Below are 18536 nucleotides of genomic sequence, written 5' to 3'. Positions count from 1 at the left end.
CACTAACGAAAGTGGCATACGAATACGTACATAAATATAAAAATTGAACAAACACTAAATCATACTTCATAAAATTAACTTCAGCTAAATCGCATGATCCAGCTAGTTCTAATATTTACTGAAATAGAAATTATTAATTAAAAATATCAATAACAGATCTTTTGTAAATGTACAATAAAAAAGAAAAAAGTGGTAGTATTTTTTTTATTGTACACAGCAACACAGCGCTTGTAATTTTCATTTTGTATCTAATAGAAAAATTTATTATAATGTATTATGTAAAATTATGTACACATAAAAATAATATATGCAATTGATTAATGTTAATTGAATATGTATATTCGTTTATAAAAAAAAAATATAAATGAATCAAAAGTTGCGGACATATTAACTCTTATTTAGTCTATATAAAAAATATTAAAGTGTATACGACGAGTATTATGACATAACATAGCTAAAGGCTGACATATAAATATAAACATTACAAATTAAGCTGGAACATACTATCGGGCGTAACCGATAGCCGCGACTGATGGACGTATCCGATAGTATGTTCCGCCTTTAAGTGACGATACTGTGACGTTACAGGCCACAGTGTGACAAACATAAATAAGCTAATTAACGTTATAAAAATATCTCTATATCTGTGCCGGTGTTTTAAGTTTATTAACGTGTTGCGTTGGCGCCAAAATTACTATAAGCAAAAAAATATATATCTCGTTCTTAATTCAAAAATTTAAAACGAATGTTATTCCTTTAACAATAAAATTTTTGAATAGACAATGTTAATTTTTATTTTTTTTTTTCGTTTAGTATTTCGCAATATTATCAATTATTATTATAATAGTTATTATTCTATTCGATATTAATATAGTAGGTACAATGTGACTATTTACATATAATAATGTATTGTGAAATTAAGACAGTTCATAGCAACGTCTGCAATATCTAACATTTTCAAACTAATTATCAATAATTACGATTCAAGTGCTCTTATAGAGGACTAAAATGTTAATCATAAAGATTTTTATTATAAGCATAAATTATTGCTATAATTGTGAATGTTGATAGTATAAAACGTTAGAAAAGTCTAAAAGCAAAAAACTAAAAAATGTCGCAATTTTTAGTGGCACATTCGTAAACATAGTTCGCTATAAGAGCACTTAGTAAATCAAAAAATTCATCTCAATTTAAAAATATTGAATTGTTTCTGAAAATGGACTCAAATAATGCAGATGTTACCAAGTTTCGGTATGAATTTTTTAAATCCTTTATTCGAATAAAACGCAAAACGCAATAAAACACCGGCACAAAACGAGAATGCAGCATACGCTACCTTATATTTAATACTTTTTTTATTGTATTATTTGTCGAATTTTTAACTTTTTTTTTTTGTATGGCACCACAGCCACTACTTTAATAAGACGCACACACGTGACTTATTGTGCATAATGAAACATACTGTACAAACGTTTGAATCGATTTTGAGGCCCTGAACCAGTTTATATATATATATATATATATATATATATATATATATATATATATATATATATATATATATATATATATATATATATATATATATATATATATACATATGTATGATAAAAAAATCGCTTTTATAAGATAAAATACAAGGGATTAAAGAGTATAAAAATATATATCTAACCGTATTTTTTGAAGATTACCGTAATTTAAAAACTCGTAAAAATTAAAAGCATTTTAGGATTTTATTTTTTTAATAATGTTCATCATTGGGGTGTATGGATCAATTTCCAATAGAGAGTCAGCTTGTCCATGTCACTATTTCCAATTTAACTAAAAAATAAAATTACGAAACATAATTTGAATTATAATAGGTATTGTGTTAATAATAATAATGTAAATAAATAGTTGAATCGTTGTATATGTACTTAATCTTTTATGACTTCACAGTTCCTATATCCACCAGTGGACTTGAAGCTATCTCTTTCACATGGGCTCAGTATCGTAGCCGTAAACGTAAGCAGACGGATAGGTTTATAATAATATAGAAAGAATAAAAATACACAGAGGCGTGTTGATGTAATTTCATAATCACCAAGCTAATCTATAAGTTTTTTTTTTAGACACAAGCCAATGACACATATTAACGATGAAAAATATTCCAAATAAACAAAGCAGGAACTAATACATGGCAGGACTAGTGGCAGAAGTGTACAAACATTACCACTCCGAAATCTACACAGTGATAGTTATCATGAAACTGAACAACTTTCCCCGAAGAACGTAGAGCCATGTTGTTCAGTTTCATCAATGAAGGTTGGAACGAGATGTTCAGTTTTACGAAATTGTCAAAATATAAATGACTACCTCTGTCCCGCAGCTTCACCCGCGTGGATCAGTATATAAAAAATCCTATGTGCTAAGTTAGGACATCACCTATGTACCAAATTTCATTCGAATTCGTTCAGTAGTGTTTACGTGAAAGAGTAATAAACATTTATCCATACATACAAACTTTCGCAATTATAATATTAATAGAATTACCCTTTAATTAATATTATGAAAGGACGATAATGTGACCCCGGGGTAGATTTCAAAAATTACTTTCTTTTTCTTTCTTTAAATACACAACCAAGACTTAACGCGATGTAAAAGCCTGTAAAGTCCTGTTGTAACCACGACATGGTGCAATCCACGTCGAAACATTGCAATAAAGACGCATGTAGATACTATTTACCTGTAAAAGCTGTTAAGACATCGCGTCAAGTTCCAATTGTGTATTAAAACAAATGTGTAAACAACGCGAAAGTTTATTAACTAATTACTTTCTTGCTTCGTTACATGTTCCTTGTGGAAAATTGTTCAGTTTCACGAATTTCTATCACTGTATTTCGGATTGTACTATCGTAAACACTTGTCACACCTTTTATCTACAAGTACCTAAGAAACTGTAATTCACGACAGAATATTATTATTATTTTATTTAATAATCTATCGTAAAATATTTATGATCTTATCTCGGGTTTTTGACGCTCAAAGAAGGAACATGTTGGTTATTCTAAAAAACAAGTCAACAGCCTCAAAAACATTCAAATTATTTCAAGGGACATTAAACCTTATAATAAAAGTGTCATATTGCCTTAACAGCAGAAGGTTTTTAACATCACAACCTGCCTCCTGCCGGTATGTAAACTAATTTAAGCTCATTATTATGGGAATATAACTTTTACACATGCGTTATGCAATCCATATTTGTTTAAAACGTTGGCACTATTTATTATGCAAGCCGATTATTTAAGCATTTATTTTAAACCAAAGAGATCTAATAGTTTTTTTTTTTTATAAATTCTCATTTTTATTATCTGTTCAATGTATGAGGTCTTTGGTAATTGTTATTATACTGAATTTAGCATTTTCTAAATTAATCAAATAATTAAATAAAAATAATAAATTTAAAAAATAATCAAATAAAAACATTAATTAATAAACACAACAACAAAATAGTTATAAATAAAGTAAATAATATGTATTTATAAAGTAATTTCAATGGAAAATGGCAACACCTTTGACATTTGCCAGGAGAGTTGCAAAAAGAGATTTTTGAGCTAAAATTTTGTTTCATTAAAAATATTTAAAAATGTGGCAACATCTCCAATTACCATTTTAAGTGCATATTCATTTAGAAAGCTTTTTTATCTAAAATTCTTATATATTTTTATTCTCACATACATAAAATTTACAATAATACAACAAACAGTTTTTATTTTTAAAAATCTATTGCTGACATTATATTAAAAAAATATAATCATACATTGAACAGAATTTTAAAGGCGGAGAAATTACTAGCGTTTTAAGGGTCAGCGTAGACTACTGGAATGGTATCAACAAGCATTATATTGTTTGAAGACATGAAGATTTTGCTAAGTGTTGCGAATTTAAATTAGCTAGAGAATTTAAAGTAAATTTTTGAGAACAAGTTAATGTCTTTATCTCCACCCCACTGGTCTCCACTAACCCTAAATTGTAATAATGGTTGCTTTTTTACAAGATTAACGTTTCAACACGTCGTCAACTAAATAGGTTCAGATTTCGACATTTGATTCGCACATCAAAATTGAAAAGTTTGTTGTTCCTATTTTAATAAGTACATTAATCTTTGGGATACTCGAATCGTTCGAGGGCCAAGCAAATATACAATTTATCTAACAATAAATTATGGGCAGTTGCATACGATTTTAAATACTAAATACAACGCAATAAGGTTGCAAATGCAACATACTTTAGGACAGTAAACCTTTACAATTGTCTCGCTAGCAAACACCTCATAAAAATTTCTAATTTTGTGACACATTTCAGTTTCTATAGCTTCATCTGTTCACCATAAACACCCCATGCAAACATAACCGTATTTACAATTGGATATAGAAAATATTTTATATTATAACGCATATCAAAGCCATTATCTTTTACTAGAATTCGTTATGTCTACACAATTATACTGTCAAAGCGCACACCGAAATATTTACCGTGATATTTAAAAAAAAGTTTAAAAAATATTTTATAGAGAAAAATGGGGAGAATTTTATTTAAATTTTTCAATTTTTTTTTTTTCATTATATTTAATTTTAATAAACAATATACAATAGAAATTGATATAAATAAGTTAAATGGTTAATATAAAAATGGAAAATTGTTATTTCATATTCATAAATAAATATGCCGACTCTTAAGCTGCGTACAGACGTGTGGAATCCATAATTTCTATAATGTAATATATCGTGTAATGTTACACAAATAATATGTGGCCATAAAGGCGCTCGCAGTACTCTTACGATTTTGTGTCGATATTAAAACTGATACAAATGTAGTACAGATAAAATAATATATATGAAATGCTACGAACAGATAATACGCTGCAGTTGTTTTTGGTTAGACATGGAAAATGTAAATAATCTTATTTGACACGTACCGATTGTAATTTATTAGTTCAATTTATTTCCATTTTATCTTTGACATTAATTTTGAATAATTACAATAATCACCAAAATTAGTGCTATTTTCTTATTTAATACATGAAATTTGCATGCCTACAATTTTAAGGCAGTTGAGTAGATGCCAAAATTTCTGTCACATGGCCTTTATTACATAAGTGTCTGTTTAAAACAAATAAATATTTAATTTCATAGATTAAGATAGATGACATAAGATAGAAGACAAATGACCATACGTGAACGCAAAGATGCCAAAAATCTACTTTTAAAAAAAATTTTATATGTCCGCTAACTACAAATGAATAACTCTAGCTTAATATTACATTACACACGTCTGGATGTTAACGAGCGCTACATTTCGTGACGATGATTAAGACGGTATATGACTGATATTACTAAAATGCCGTTTGTATGTAAGAGTCTTTACTGGGATCCGATTAGCATATTCATTAAAAAGGAAACCATAAGAAGGATATAATTGAACACAAACGCCAGTGTATTCACCGTCATGAAAACTCTTTTAGGTTATCAAATAAAAATTACAATTGACTATTTATAAACAAAGAAACTGTATTATGAAAATAAGTACGTATTAAAAAAGAGTATAAATACGGCAGTATAATGAGCCCATACCTTTATATTTGAACAACTACAAATGAATATAGTGAATACACTGTGAATTCTAAAACTAAAATATTATATATAATATATAAAAAAATTTAATAAAATAATGAATCTAAAAAAAATAATATGAGTAATTATGAAATATAGATAATATAATAATAATGAACTTCGGTTATTTAAATATCTACTAAAATGGTAATTTTATTTATGGCAATGTTACGAGAAATAATGTTTTCCCCTACACACTAGGAAAGTAGTTACCTCATAGGTATTTATAAATATGAAAGGTTGATAATATTACCATAGATAATAAATATATAAAACTCTTTAAAGTACAAAATTCTCATCTATTGGAGTAGATTAAGATAAGCTCAATATAGAATCTGTAGGTGTCATAGCTGTACAACTAATTTCCTTTGCTTACATACGTAGCAAAAAATCACAATAAAAAACATGGCAGAACTGTGGTGCTGTCAATAGAGAATATATTTTTTTACATTATTAAAATACATAATTCGCATACTTGCACACTTGCAAACGTCTCACACGAAAATCATTTTTAGAAAAAATACATCGATTTATGATTTATTGTTATTAATTTTTCATATTTTCAAAAATATTTACAACACAGTCTATTTCTATTTATCATGATAGTTTCGATCTGGCTATGATATCAAATGTCTTACATAATTCCTAAAAACATAACATTGTCAATGTTGTTTTTTTAAAAAGCGTCCAGCGCAAAGTTGGCTTGACGACTTGCGTCTCATAATGCCGAGGAATTAATAATTAAGGTATACAAACTTAATGTATATGTCTTTAGTAATAATATCAGATGAAAGAAATATTCATTAAAAAAAAAAAAAAACTATTCAATTATTTTTAACTGTTTAACTTTTATATTAGTTTTGTCATGTTTACAGTTGGTATCGCAACCAGACCGCATAGTTAGTCGTAAAAGTTATATCACTCTGAAACTCAGTAATAATGTTCATGAAACTGAACAATTCGCCGTAAGTAAAAGTTATTCAGTTTCATTTTGGAATTATGGAAATAGTTCAGGTTCCCTGGGATAATTTGTTCAGTTTCCTGAATACTATCACGGAGTTACAGATTGGTATACTCCATCCAACTAAGGTCATATAGAAAATTTGATAAAACTTAAAGAACACATTTGACTAATTATCATTACTTTAACGGTCCACTTGACACTCTTTAAAAAAAATATATCAACTTAACATTACATGATTTAAAAATAATATTACATATCTTTTTTTTTTTTTGCTATTTTTGTCCATTGTTGCTAGTGAATTAAATTAAAATTACACACCATCTGAGATCTGTCACTCACTTACATTTTTTTTCGAGTTTTTTTTTTCACAGTTTTTATCACATTTTTTTTTTTTGTTAAATACTGTTTCCTCTTAGGTGCTCATGTAAGGGATATGTAGTGCCACTTCACGCGACATTATTTTTTTGTAGTATGGCAACGTTTCGTGTGAATTAGTTACGGTGTTGCCATACAAGTGGAGGTTTTTGTGGAGATTATGAACTGACTTCGTTCAGGATGCGTATTTGCCTTTGCTTGGGGATACCTGTCAAAATATTATAATGAATGTAATACCTACATTTAATAATCTATTTGCTATTACTGTAATAAAATTTCTAAAATATTTTTATTGGATTAGATATCCATATGTTTCATACATATTTTATACAGATGTTCTGTGTCATACATAGAACATCTGTATAAAATTGCATGCAAAATTGCACTGCATTGCACACATGCACACATGCACGCATGTCCTTCCAGCATCTGAGAACCACTTCCTTTTTGGAAGCCAGTTGAAGACAAGACAACGATCATGATAACAATTCTATGGATTAATTCATTGGCCACTTGTCTATAAGGGCAGATCGTATAAGTTCGACTAAACTTCTGCGATTTGCCTTTCTAGTGGACTCACTAGTAAGTTATAGTTGTAAATCCACGAAAAACGGATCGAATATACAGTAACAGCTAACTAGAATATTTACCTGGGTGTGTCACGCGATGGAGTTGACCGCGTAATGTGGGCGGGTGCCCTCCGGTTGGTACAGCGTTATGGACGCTATATAATTGTTTGACATCACCTGTAAATCAAGACATTTTTTTATTTGGTATATGTTTAGTAAACAGAAAATGTCATTTCCAGAAATTAAAACATTATTCATATATTATAATAAAAAAATATAAAACATATGTACTTTTTGTACATATGTTTTATACAATAAACGTTTTTTTTATACAACTTTACTGTAGTCACTAAAAAAAAGCTTCAGCAGCTCTATAACCTGATTTTCACACACGTGAATATGTAAAATGTCTCAATATTTTAATATATATTTTTATGATAATTAACCCTTAAATACCTTAAGTTTCAAATTTGATACCTTGGTTATAAATCGCACCGGGCGCCTACAATCGATTTTATTTTAATATTTGGCTGTTTACATGTTACCAAATTATTATTTTTTTAAATAAATATATAAAAATATCGTTTTGATTTTTATACTATTTTCCCCATTAGTAAACACAGTAAAGGGTACACTTATATATTGTTAATTTAATTTAAAAAAATCAGGTTTTTAAGGGTTAATTAAAAACCCATCTAATTAGAAGTGATAACCATCAGCTATTAGTATGAACAGCAATGTGCACTACAAAATACAGTGTAACGCCCACAATACCCCTTACGAGTTACCATCCCTGAGGAACTAACCTCAAATATCATGTCCTGGTATCCGTAGCAGAAGGTGGAGCCGAAAGGGTTGGTGGTGTTGGTGGAGGAGGCACGGTTGAGAACCACTGGCCGCTCGCAGACGCGCAGTGCGCGCGACACCACCTCCCACTTGCTGTACGCCGTGATCGACACCGCGCCGCGGTTCTCCACCAACGAGTTCGGATCGCATCTGACGGGTCAACAAACTTATTTTTTTTTTTTTTACTTTACAACGAGGTAAAAGCACAACAGCTTTGAACGCACCGCAGTCTTGACAATACAAATAAGTATAGAAGTGTACAAAATATTTAAAAACATAAATTATTATAATTACCACGGGCACATCACTATATTGAAAGCAAGTTTCATCAAATATCATCCAAATAATCTTACTCGAACATCTTTGTTTACATTGCTCACACAAACCGACTTACTTGAACAACTTTGCTCATATAGGCAACTTTTACCAAACGAGCAACTATTTTTTTGAACAAGCTTGTTTATATATAATATTTTATTTTAGATATGTCAACTTACTTATCCGGCTGAACAGCGAGCTCGAACTCACAGCGGTGGTACATGTTGAAATTGTAGTGACCGGGATAGTTGGTGTGTAGCACGAACTTCTTCACCTGGTGCGTGCGGGCGTCGAACAACATGTCCTACATCCACAAATATATAATTATTTCCCTCTCATTAAATATTTTAAAGACAACAATGACAACGTTTATTATATTACTCTATTTACAAATACATTTTTGTTAGATGTTGGGCAACTTTGTTCAGAAATCGACATGGCTCAAAAGAGTAGATTTTTTTTATTGGATGAAAATGGAATGGTAACCCCGCCGGCGCTAACGGGATACGCTGGCGGGGCACCAGTGAAGGGTGGTCGATCAGGATGAAAATAGACCAATTAGCCCATCATGATGAATTCATCACGAATTAATCATGATAGTTTCCAGGGGGAACCGCTAGGAGGTCGACCTGGTTAGGTATATTGTTAGCTATGGGATTTACAGTCTCCATTACTAACAATCCCTTTCCCCCCTAAAAAAGTAGATTCGCATACAAAGATTAATTTGTTCATATGAGCAACTTTGCTCGCATGAACAATTCAAGCACAAATGAAGTTGAATTGGATCCTCGTGATAATGAGGGATATGAATGAATGAGGATACTTTATTTGCATTGTGCAATATAAGGATTAAGTAAGACAATTAATAAATGTTAATATATTTCTAGTCTACAAAGTTAAAAGAGGCATTTTTCATGACTACAATCAACATGTTCTTTATAGATTTAAACTAGGAAAAAAAATGCCACATGTAATGTAAAGTACTAATGTATTTTTTTTTTATACAACTTAGAATGGCAAACAAGCTGACGGCCCACCTGATGGTAAGTGGTAACTGTTGCCTATAGACGTGAGCAGTACCATGGACATAACAGAGTATACTCTTTCGCCCATGATACCCCCCATGCGTTGCCATTCCTGAGGACTCAGGTGTTATTCCTCTGTACCTAGTAAATTCACATCATATCCCACCCTTCAAACCGAAACACAGCCATGCAAACACAACTGCTTCACGGTTGAAACACGAATGGGACAGAGGTACCCAAGCAATCGACTTTTGTACAAAGTCTCCCTCTGGTAGAAATTACTAAAAGATAATAAATAGGATTGATAGTATAGACAAATATCCCAGATTTTTTTCTTTTTTTTTTTATAACATTTAAAATGGCAAACAAGCTAATGGCTCATTTGTTGGAAAGTAGTAAATATCGCCTATAGATAGCACCACGAACATCACAGACACTATACTGTGATGCATGTATCATCATCACCACGTTGCCATTCCTAAGGACTAGGTCAAATCCCAGATTTGAGCGTAAACAGTACTATTAGTATTTTTTTTTTGTTTGATAATGGAATGATAACCCCGCCTGCGCTATCGGTATACGATGGCGGGGCACCAGTGAGAGATGATAGACGAGGATGAAGCAGGCCAGCTAGCCCATCGTGACGAATTCAACAAGCCACGACAGGTTCCAGGGGGAACCACGTGGAAGTCGACCTGATAGGGGTATATTGCTAGCAATGGGACTGTCAAACCCCCATTACTAACAATCTCCTTCCCGCCCGTACTGTTAGTACTAGAATGTAAAGAGTTGACTGACCAGGCCGAGCGTGAAGTAGTTGAAGAAGTAGTCGGAGGCGGGCGGCGGGCGGCGGCGGGCCGTGGGCCGGTGGATGCGCATCTTGTCGTCGGCCTTGTAGTAGAGCCGCGCCGGCGCGCCCAGCGCCCGCGCCACGCGCTGGCAGCTGTCGCCGAAGCGCACCGCGCGCACCGCGCACACCGCGCCCTCCAGCGGCCGGCCGCCGCCTGCGCGCAACGCACACACGTCACCACGCCGCCACATCACATCGCCACATCGCCACATCACCACATCGCCACACCTCACTCGCACTCCCCGAGCTGGTCGAGGACCTGAGCGACGCTGACGCTGACACCAATGCAGCGCAATGACAGCGCTTCACTGGGCCGTAGTTGTCAACAACGTCGACGCTGTTACCGTTCTTTTGATGCACGGTACGAATAGGGGCGCTCAGGATGATAAGGTATGTTTATAGTCGCTTCTTAATCAGTAGAAAAAGGAAGCATTTAGATCTTTTTTTTACACCACGCAAGTGGCGACCGAACATGCAGCCCGTCTGATGGTAAACGGTCACTATAGCCTATGAACGCTTACAACACTAGGGGTGTCACGTGCGCGTTGCCGACCACAAAGAAAAACTCCTTTTTTGAAAAACCCCATACTGTAGTCTCTAGGAACAACCTTGGCAGGGAGCTCATCCCACAGCCGGAGCGTTCGCTGGAGAAATTTCCTTTGAAACCGCATTGTACGTAACCATTTAGGTTTAAACGCGTGAAGATTAGATCCCTGTAGGTTACGTGTCTCATACATACATATTAACACCATTTATAATATTGTTCCTTTAAAAAATTGCCGCCATGACAGTTTTTTATTTACATATTGATCGCATCAAGTAAACATGGGAGTTACAGATCAATCAAGTGATTGGGGCATAAGTGAAATGAGTATGCATACTCACCTTCAGTGAACATGTGCAGCCGGAGGCCGACGGTAGCAGTGGAGGTGCGCAGCACGTCGCAGCGGCGCAGGTGCAGCTGGTGGCGGTAGCAGGACAGCGGCAGCTCGGGCAGTGGCGCCGGGCACAGGGAGCCGCTGCCGGAACTGCTCAGCTGAACACAAACGTTACGCATTTATTAAGTAACGTCCACTGACAACGGAGACCAGCATCTTAGACAAGGGACAAAGATATGGCAAACATGCTGACGGCCCACCTGATAGAAAGTAGTAACCTTTACATACAGGCAAACAGTACGATAAATATCACAGAATATAGTGTATTACATATTAGTAATTTTATCGCCAGAATGCACTCGTCAAATTGAAATACAGTTAAGATACCAATAGTTCTACATCTAAAGATCTACATTTATGTGGGAATTGAATAATAGAAAGATGCATGAAATGGAACTGTACGAAGACCGAATGAGAAGTACGGAGCGAATGAGAGGGCGATACACAACGAACGACGTAAGGTTAATGAAGGACAAGTTGTGCGCGAGCGATATATAAAAATAAAATTAAGTATAATTGCAAGTTGTTGTAAAGAATAATTAAAAATATATCTAAGTACTCCGTATTTTATTTTTGTTCACATTTATAAATGTATTTAAATATGTATTATGCATGTATGCAATTGTTAGATTCTGGTAAATTAATGGTAATAAAAAAAAGTGTACTCCATACCTGGTGTTGAGATCCATGGTAGATGGTGGTCCGAGAGACCACCGGTGAACCGCCATTGGGGAACTGGAGCGAGCCCAGCCCATGGGCATAGCCCGGCTAGAATCATTAAAACATTATATATAAAGTTACATTTAGAAACAAAACTGTCAAAATGAATAAAACTAATAAAATTATCAAATCTGTCAAAAATATCAAAACTGTCAATATTATCACACTGTCAAAATTATTAAAGCTGTTAAAAACAGATTGTATACAGGAACTTCTGCAATAATTGACAAGTTGATATGTAAGTTTCTTTTTTAATTTTAACTAGCGTTACCCAATTATGCCACAAACAAACACAGAACACAGCAGAATACTATAAAGGAATAGTTTAATATTTTGTTACTTATTTTTTTAATCGCTTCATCTTGTAGTCATACTAATTTTGTGAGGATTGAAACTGCCCTTTCGTTTTCAGAACAAAAACAAACATACGATTCCACGTTCTAAATTCAAATATTTACAATCTTTTTTTTTATACAACTTAGAATGGCGAACAAGCTGCCGGCCCACCTGATGGAAAATGGTAACCGTCGCCTATAGACATGAGCAGTACCATGGACATAACTGAGTTACTGTTGCGCCCATGATACCCCCATGCATTGCCATTCCTGAGGACTCAGATGTTATTCCCCTGTACCCTGTAAAATTCACGCCATATCCCACCCTTCAAACCGAAACACAACCATGCAAACACAACTGTTTCACGGTAGAAACACGAATGGGACAGTGGTACCCAAGCAATCGACTTTTGTACAGTCTCCCTCTGGTCTAATACGAGTACGAAACATCCCATCCTTTTTCGATATCTTTTGTCTTAATCGAAGTCGCTTTCTTATGAAAAAAAAAACTTATCTAAAAATGGACAGCTCACCTCAAATTTGCTATCAACAGGAAAATAAAAAGAGAGCCCTCTAAAGTTAAGCGCGAAAAGGTGCCGCTGCGAGTCGTAGAGGCCAGGGTGCGTCGCCCCGAAGCAGTGCTCCACTTGCTCTATCGACGGCGTTATCTCGGGCGAATTGAAGCACATACCACTGGAAATAAAGATTTATTGCCTCGATAATAATATTCATAAAAATTCCATACAAACATTAATCAACACACACATCCACAGAATATATTACGGGGTATGGAATTATTAATATCCTTTTAAAAGAGTATTCTACCTGTAATATTTGGGATTTTTTAATAAATTTAGGTGTGTTTGGCCACAATCTCAGCTGATGTTAGGTGACGATGGGGTCTAAGGCATTACTGTAATATAATATATAAATAATGCCTATTCACTATATCCTTGAAAGACCTAACAGATAAAGACCTAAGAAGGGATTATTAGTAATGGGGTCCAAAAGCCCCATTGCCAGCAATATACCCTATCAGGTCGACCTTCACACGATTCACCCTAGTAATTAACATGGTTAATTATTGTCGAATTCGTCACGATGGGCCAACTGACCTGCCTTCATCCTCACCTGTCACCCTACACTGGTACCGCCAGCGTATACCGGTAATGCAGAAGGGGCTACCGTTCCATCTTCACGTATTAAAAAAAAATAAGCGTTCTTTTGTACCATTATGGTACGGAACCATAAAAAAATTACCTATAATTACCACTGCATACCCTCCTATTTGCATAAACGCGTCCTACTCACTGGCAAGTGCTACGTGAATGCGCGAAGTATTCTAAACATTCCCAGTGTGATATTATTATATCAAACCAGTTGACATGCGGATTAGATAGATCGGCACAACGTAGAAATCGAAAGTGCCACACGGTGCCAATTCCCGCCAAATATTTCAGACACGTAGTGGGTAGTGGAGCGATGACATCATCACTTGTTTACTGTGTTTACAGCGCCCTGCTGACCCTTCTGACATTACGATGTTAATTGAGTAGGTACACTGCGTATGACCCTACCATAACAGTAAATAAAATAAGGTAGAAGTGACACTCGTTAGCATGTCTAATAGTACCGATATAGCCCATGGATGACGGTGACTGGTAATATGGCGGCCATGGTACCACTCACGTGTTGGTATCCCTGAAGAATAACTATACAAGTTCACCTACCAGCTTGGAGGTTCAATTACGTACACGTGACACCCCTGGTATTGCAAATATCTTTTTTTTTTAATAATACTTAGAATGGCAAACAAGCTGTCGGCCCACCTGATGGACAGTGGTAACCGTCGCCTATAGACGTGAACAGTACCATGGACATAACAGAGTATACTGTTTCGCCCGAGATAACTCCCCACGCGATGACATTCCTGAGGACTCAAGTGTTATTCAACTGTACCTTGTAAATTCACGCCATATCCCACCCTTCAAACCGAAACACAGCCATGCAGATACAACTGCTTTACGGTTGAAACACGAATAGGACAGAAGTACCCAAGCAATCGACTTTTGTACAAAGTCTCCCTATGGTCTACATTTTTTCTTATACCACTGATATGGCAAACAAGCATACGGCCCACCTGATGGTAAGCGGTTACAGTATCCTGTGGACGGCTGCAATACCAGGAATATTACGCGCGATATACTCGTATCATATCTACGATACTACTTACTATTAGAAGAACTGTAAAGTTTAAATGCCACAGCCATTGTATAAATAATAGAATCATCATCGTCGTCATATCAGCCTTTAACTGTCCACTGCTGAACATAAGCGTCCCCCTTGGGTGGGTTTTGCCAGTAGTTACCACGCTTGGTAGGCGACTGACAACCGCAGTTAGGCTTTAGAGATGTTTTAAGAGGGACGCCGCTGTATATCCCTCGCTTCGTCGCCTCTTACGTCAACCACGGGGAAGGAAGGGGTGGCCTATTCTATGCCCGGACCACACGGCCAATAAAAAATAGAATATAATAGTATATTAAAAATATCTCCGAGGTCGGCCCAGGAAGCGGTGACGCGGTGACCTAGACGCGTTTAAAAGGGACTGTTTCGAGGTGGCGCGTGGCGGGAACTTTTGGAGGTAAATGGAAACGACCTTTGTCCAGCTGTAAGACAAAATAAAATTAAAAATAATAGAATTAAAAACGAGGTGCAACTTACCTATACCTAAGTTTAACTAGTTTCATATTATATATCTCTATAATCTTGAGTCGTTGTGCGACCGGGTCGAATATTAACCGTATCCCATCTTGGGGCATGTTTATTACTAGGTCTACCGATAATGGATTCTGAAACAAACAAATATTTCATTTATAACATTTTAACATATACACAAGTATATATGTATTTATATAAGTGCACTCACATACTTATAAAGACAAATATTGATTAGTTATTCGCCAATAACTCCTAACCAACATGGACAAAATTTTACAGGTGTCAAATTCAAATTTTTTCCAAGTAGGTACGACGAAAGCAAAACAGCAAATTAATTCGTTTTTATATAAATTCTTATGTTAATATTATGTTATATAGATATTGATGTAAAAATTATTACTCTATATTATATTGAAAAAAGTATAAAAAAATGTTTTCAGCTATTTATAAATTTTAATTGTTTTATGCATCTTAGGATAGCAGATAAGCTGACGGCCCGCCTGATGGAAAGTGGTGTAAATGTCGCTAGCATATATTTCTCTGAAAATAATTTAAGATTTTGTTCTACAAAAAAAAAAAAACTTTAATCGTAGCAAAATCAGTTTTTTTTATTTCAAAACTAAACTACTCGACCGATTTTGATAATATTTCTATGGGACCAATCTGAGAGTATATCCTTCCAGATAAAAAAAGAATTTTCCAAATCTGTTTATAACTGACAAAGGTATGAGGTAACAAATAATAAAAAAATACAACCTAATCGAGAACCTCCTCCTCTTTGAAATAGCTTGAAAATCTTCCGTTTCGCTTGTAAAATACTCCCTTTAAAGGGCATTAATAATTTAGTTTTCAAACTGTCTGTATATAAAGCTAAAGTGGAAACTTTGAACACTCATGAAAATTACTGAATGTCTGAATTAAAATAAGAACAGAAAGTTTGTACGAGTACTTCAAATGTAATTGGATAAAATCTGACTATAAATATTCGTCTGGGCGTCCATTAAAACATAACTTTCGAATGAAAACTCCGAAAGAAAAAAGTATAGAATTAATTCGGCTTTAACAATGACAAGTAAACGTGATAAAAGCTTAAAAAAACTCGATCAGTTGTTTTATATATAATACAGTATATACAGTAGTGTCCTTTAAAAAGAGTATTCCACCATAGAGGTAGCATATGTTTGGGAGGGGGAGATAATGTTATTAATCGTGACTAAGAGCCTCATTGCTAGCAATATACTCAACTAGGTCGACCTTCACGTGGTCTTGCCTGAAAACCATCGTGCTGAATTCCAAGTGTATTTTTTTTTATAGGTGAAAATGGTGTGGTTAGGCAGGCATCCGTTAGCGCAGGCGGGGATACGTTGACGGAGCACCAGTAAAGGGTGATAGATGAGAATGAAAACAGGCCATTTAGCCCATCATGATGAATTCATCAGGAATTAACTATGATAGTTTCCAGGAAGAACCGCGAGGAGGTCGACCTGGTTGGGTATATTGCTAGCAATGGGATTCTCAGTCTCCATTACTAATAATCCCTTTCCCCCCTTGCAAGTGTATTCATCACGATGAGTTAACTGACCTACTTTTTCATCCTTACCTATCATCACTCACTGGTGCTCCGCCAATATATACCGTTAGCGCAAGCGGGGTTACCATTCCATCATCATCCATAAAAAAAAAAAACATAGAAATGAGTAATATACAGCAACATCTATATATTGTAGTTACAATATCTATATATTGGCCCAATAAAAGTTACGTTATATATCGGTTGCCCAATATATAATATTGAAATGAAGCACCCGATTGAAACGAATGGAGATATCTGACTGGTATGGGCGGTATCGAAATGGGTGATATGACATTTTTTTCCGTCATCAATTTCCAGAGAAACCCAATATATAGATATCGGAGCGGTACGAATATTACCCATACCTATATAACGTACTTTTTTTTTTCTCTTTTTTGTTCAATGTACTGGGTTTGGATTCCCAAGCACTTGCGGTTGCGCTTTTGGTGTACGCTCGCATATGCCAAGGTTTGCAGTCGATTAGGTAATTACATGGGTAAAGAATTTGGGCTTCATCATTAACTGGGTACTGAGAGCATGACTTTTAAGATAACCTTTCTGATCATTGGTGGGCGGTAAGTTATTATTGTGGATTTTACGATTTACAGGTTACGCAGTTGATGGAGTCGATAGGAAATTTTGGAGAAGATTTGAGACCTTTTGAAGAGGAGAGAAGTGAGTATCCTATATAACGGGGTTCTTCAAAAGGGGGGTAAAGAGGTTTCTTCAGGGTCGGCAACGCGCGCGTAATACCTCTGGTATTGCAGGCGTTCATAGGCTACGGTAACCGCTTACCATCAAGTGGGCCGTATGCTTGTTTGCCACCTCAGTGGTATAAAAAAAAAAATACGTACTACGTACTGACAGATTGGCTATGCAGTCACAAAATCGAGACAGGTAAATAGTTACACTATTGTGTGTTTAATATTAATGTAGCCAAGCGACAGTTCTGAATTTATATGGAATTTATTATAATTTAAATTTAAATTCATGGATGTTCATACCTTTATTTTGGTTAAATTTGATATTTTTTGTCTACCAATTCTTGTACAAATTATATCTGATTGGGGGGAAAGGGATTATTAGTAAGACTAAGAATTCTATTGCTAGCAATATACCCAACCAGGTCGACCTCCTCGCATTAATCATGATAGTTTCCAGAGGGAACCCCTCTGGAAACTATCATGGTTAATTCCTGATGAATTCATCATGATGGGCTAACTGACCTGTTTTTCATTCTCATCTATCACCCTTCACTGGTGCTCCGCCAGCGTATCCCGTAAGCACAGGCGGAGTTACCATTCCATATTCACCCGCCAAAAAAAAAATTATATCTGATTGTTCTATAATATTTAAAGAGAATTAATCTAAAACGTGTTTTTTCACGTATCCATAGTACTTTTTTTTTATATCCACCAAATCCGCTTCGAGATTATATTCTATAAGTGAATAGCAAACTTGTCTATCTCGCTCTAACATACATATACGTGTTATTATGTTTCTTTTTTTTTTTCACTACCAATCTATATATTTTATTTTCTAAGATTCCACCCGTAATACTGGGGGAGGGGAGAGAAATGTCAGTAATGAAGAAGTACTGATCTCGATATCTCCCAGTACAAGTTACAAAAAGAATATAAATAAAAAATATAGG

The 18536-nt window shown here is 34.7% G+C and overlaps 2 protein-coding genes across 2 annotated transcripts in view; one reads left to right on the top strand and one right to left on the bottom strand.

Moving 5' to 3' along the window:
- Positions 1-8512, top strand: part of LOC113511292 (ceramide glucosyltransferase) — a 69448-nt gene extending 60936 nt beyond the window's left edge. Inside the window, exon 2 of the mRNA XM_026894910.3 lies at positions 8394-8512. The gene's annotated coding sequence lies outside the window, so the exon portion shown is untranslated. The remainder of the gene's footprint in view (positions 1-8393) is intronic.
- LOC113511291 (PHAF1 protein CG7083) overlaps positions 1589-18536 on the bottom strand; it is a 29972-nt gene continuing 13024 nt past the window's right edge. Inside the window, exons 3-11 of the mRNA XM_026894909.3 lie at positions 15313-15440; positions 13125-13284; positions 12209-12304; positions 11484-11634; positions 10547-10752; positions 8903-9027; positions 8366-8555; positions 7641-7736; positions 1589-7198 (exon numbers count right to left, since the gene is read on the bottom strand). Of these exons, the coding sequence (XP_026750710.2) occupies positions 7650-7736; positions 8366-8555; positions 8903-9027; positions 10547-10752; positions 11484-11634; positions 12209-12304; positions 13125-13284; positions 15313-15440 (1143 nt within the window). The 3' untranslated portion in view covers positions 1589-7198; positions 7641-7649. The remainder of the gene's footprint in view (positions 7199-7640; positions 7737-8365; positions 8556-8902; positions 9028-10546; positions 10753-11483; positions 11635-12208; positions 12305-13124; positions 13285-15312; positions 15441-18536) is intronic.

The sequence above is a fragment of the Galleria mellonella genome, unplaced genomic scaffold (genome assembly GCF_026898425.1).
Source record: "Galleria mellonella isolate WM207_F2 unplaced genomic scaffold, CSIRO_AGI_GalMel_v1 utg643, whole genome shotgun sequence".
Taxonomy (NCBI): domain Eukaryota; kingdom Metazoa; phylum Arthropoda; class Insecta; order Lepidoptera; family Pyralidae; genus Galleria; species Galleria mellonella.
This window is presented reverse-complemented; position numbering and strand designations above follow the sequence as displayed.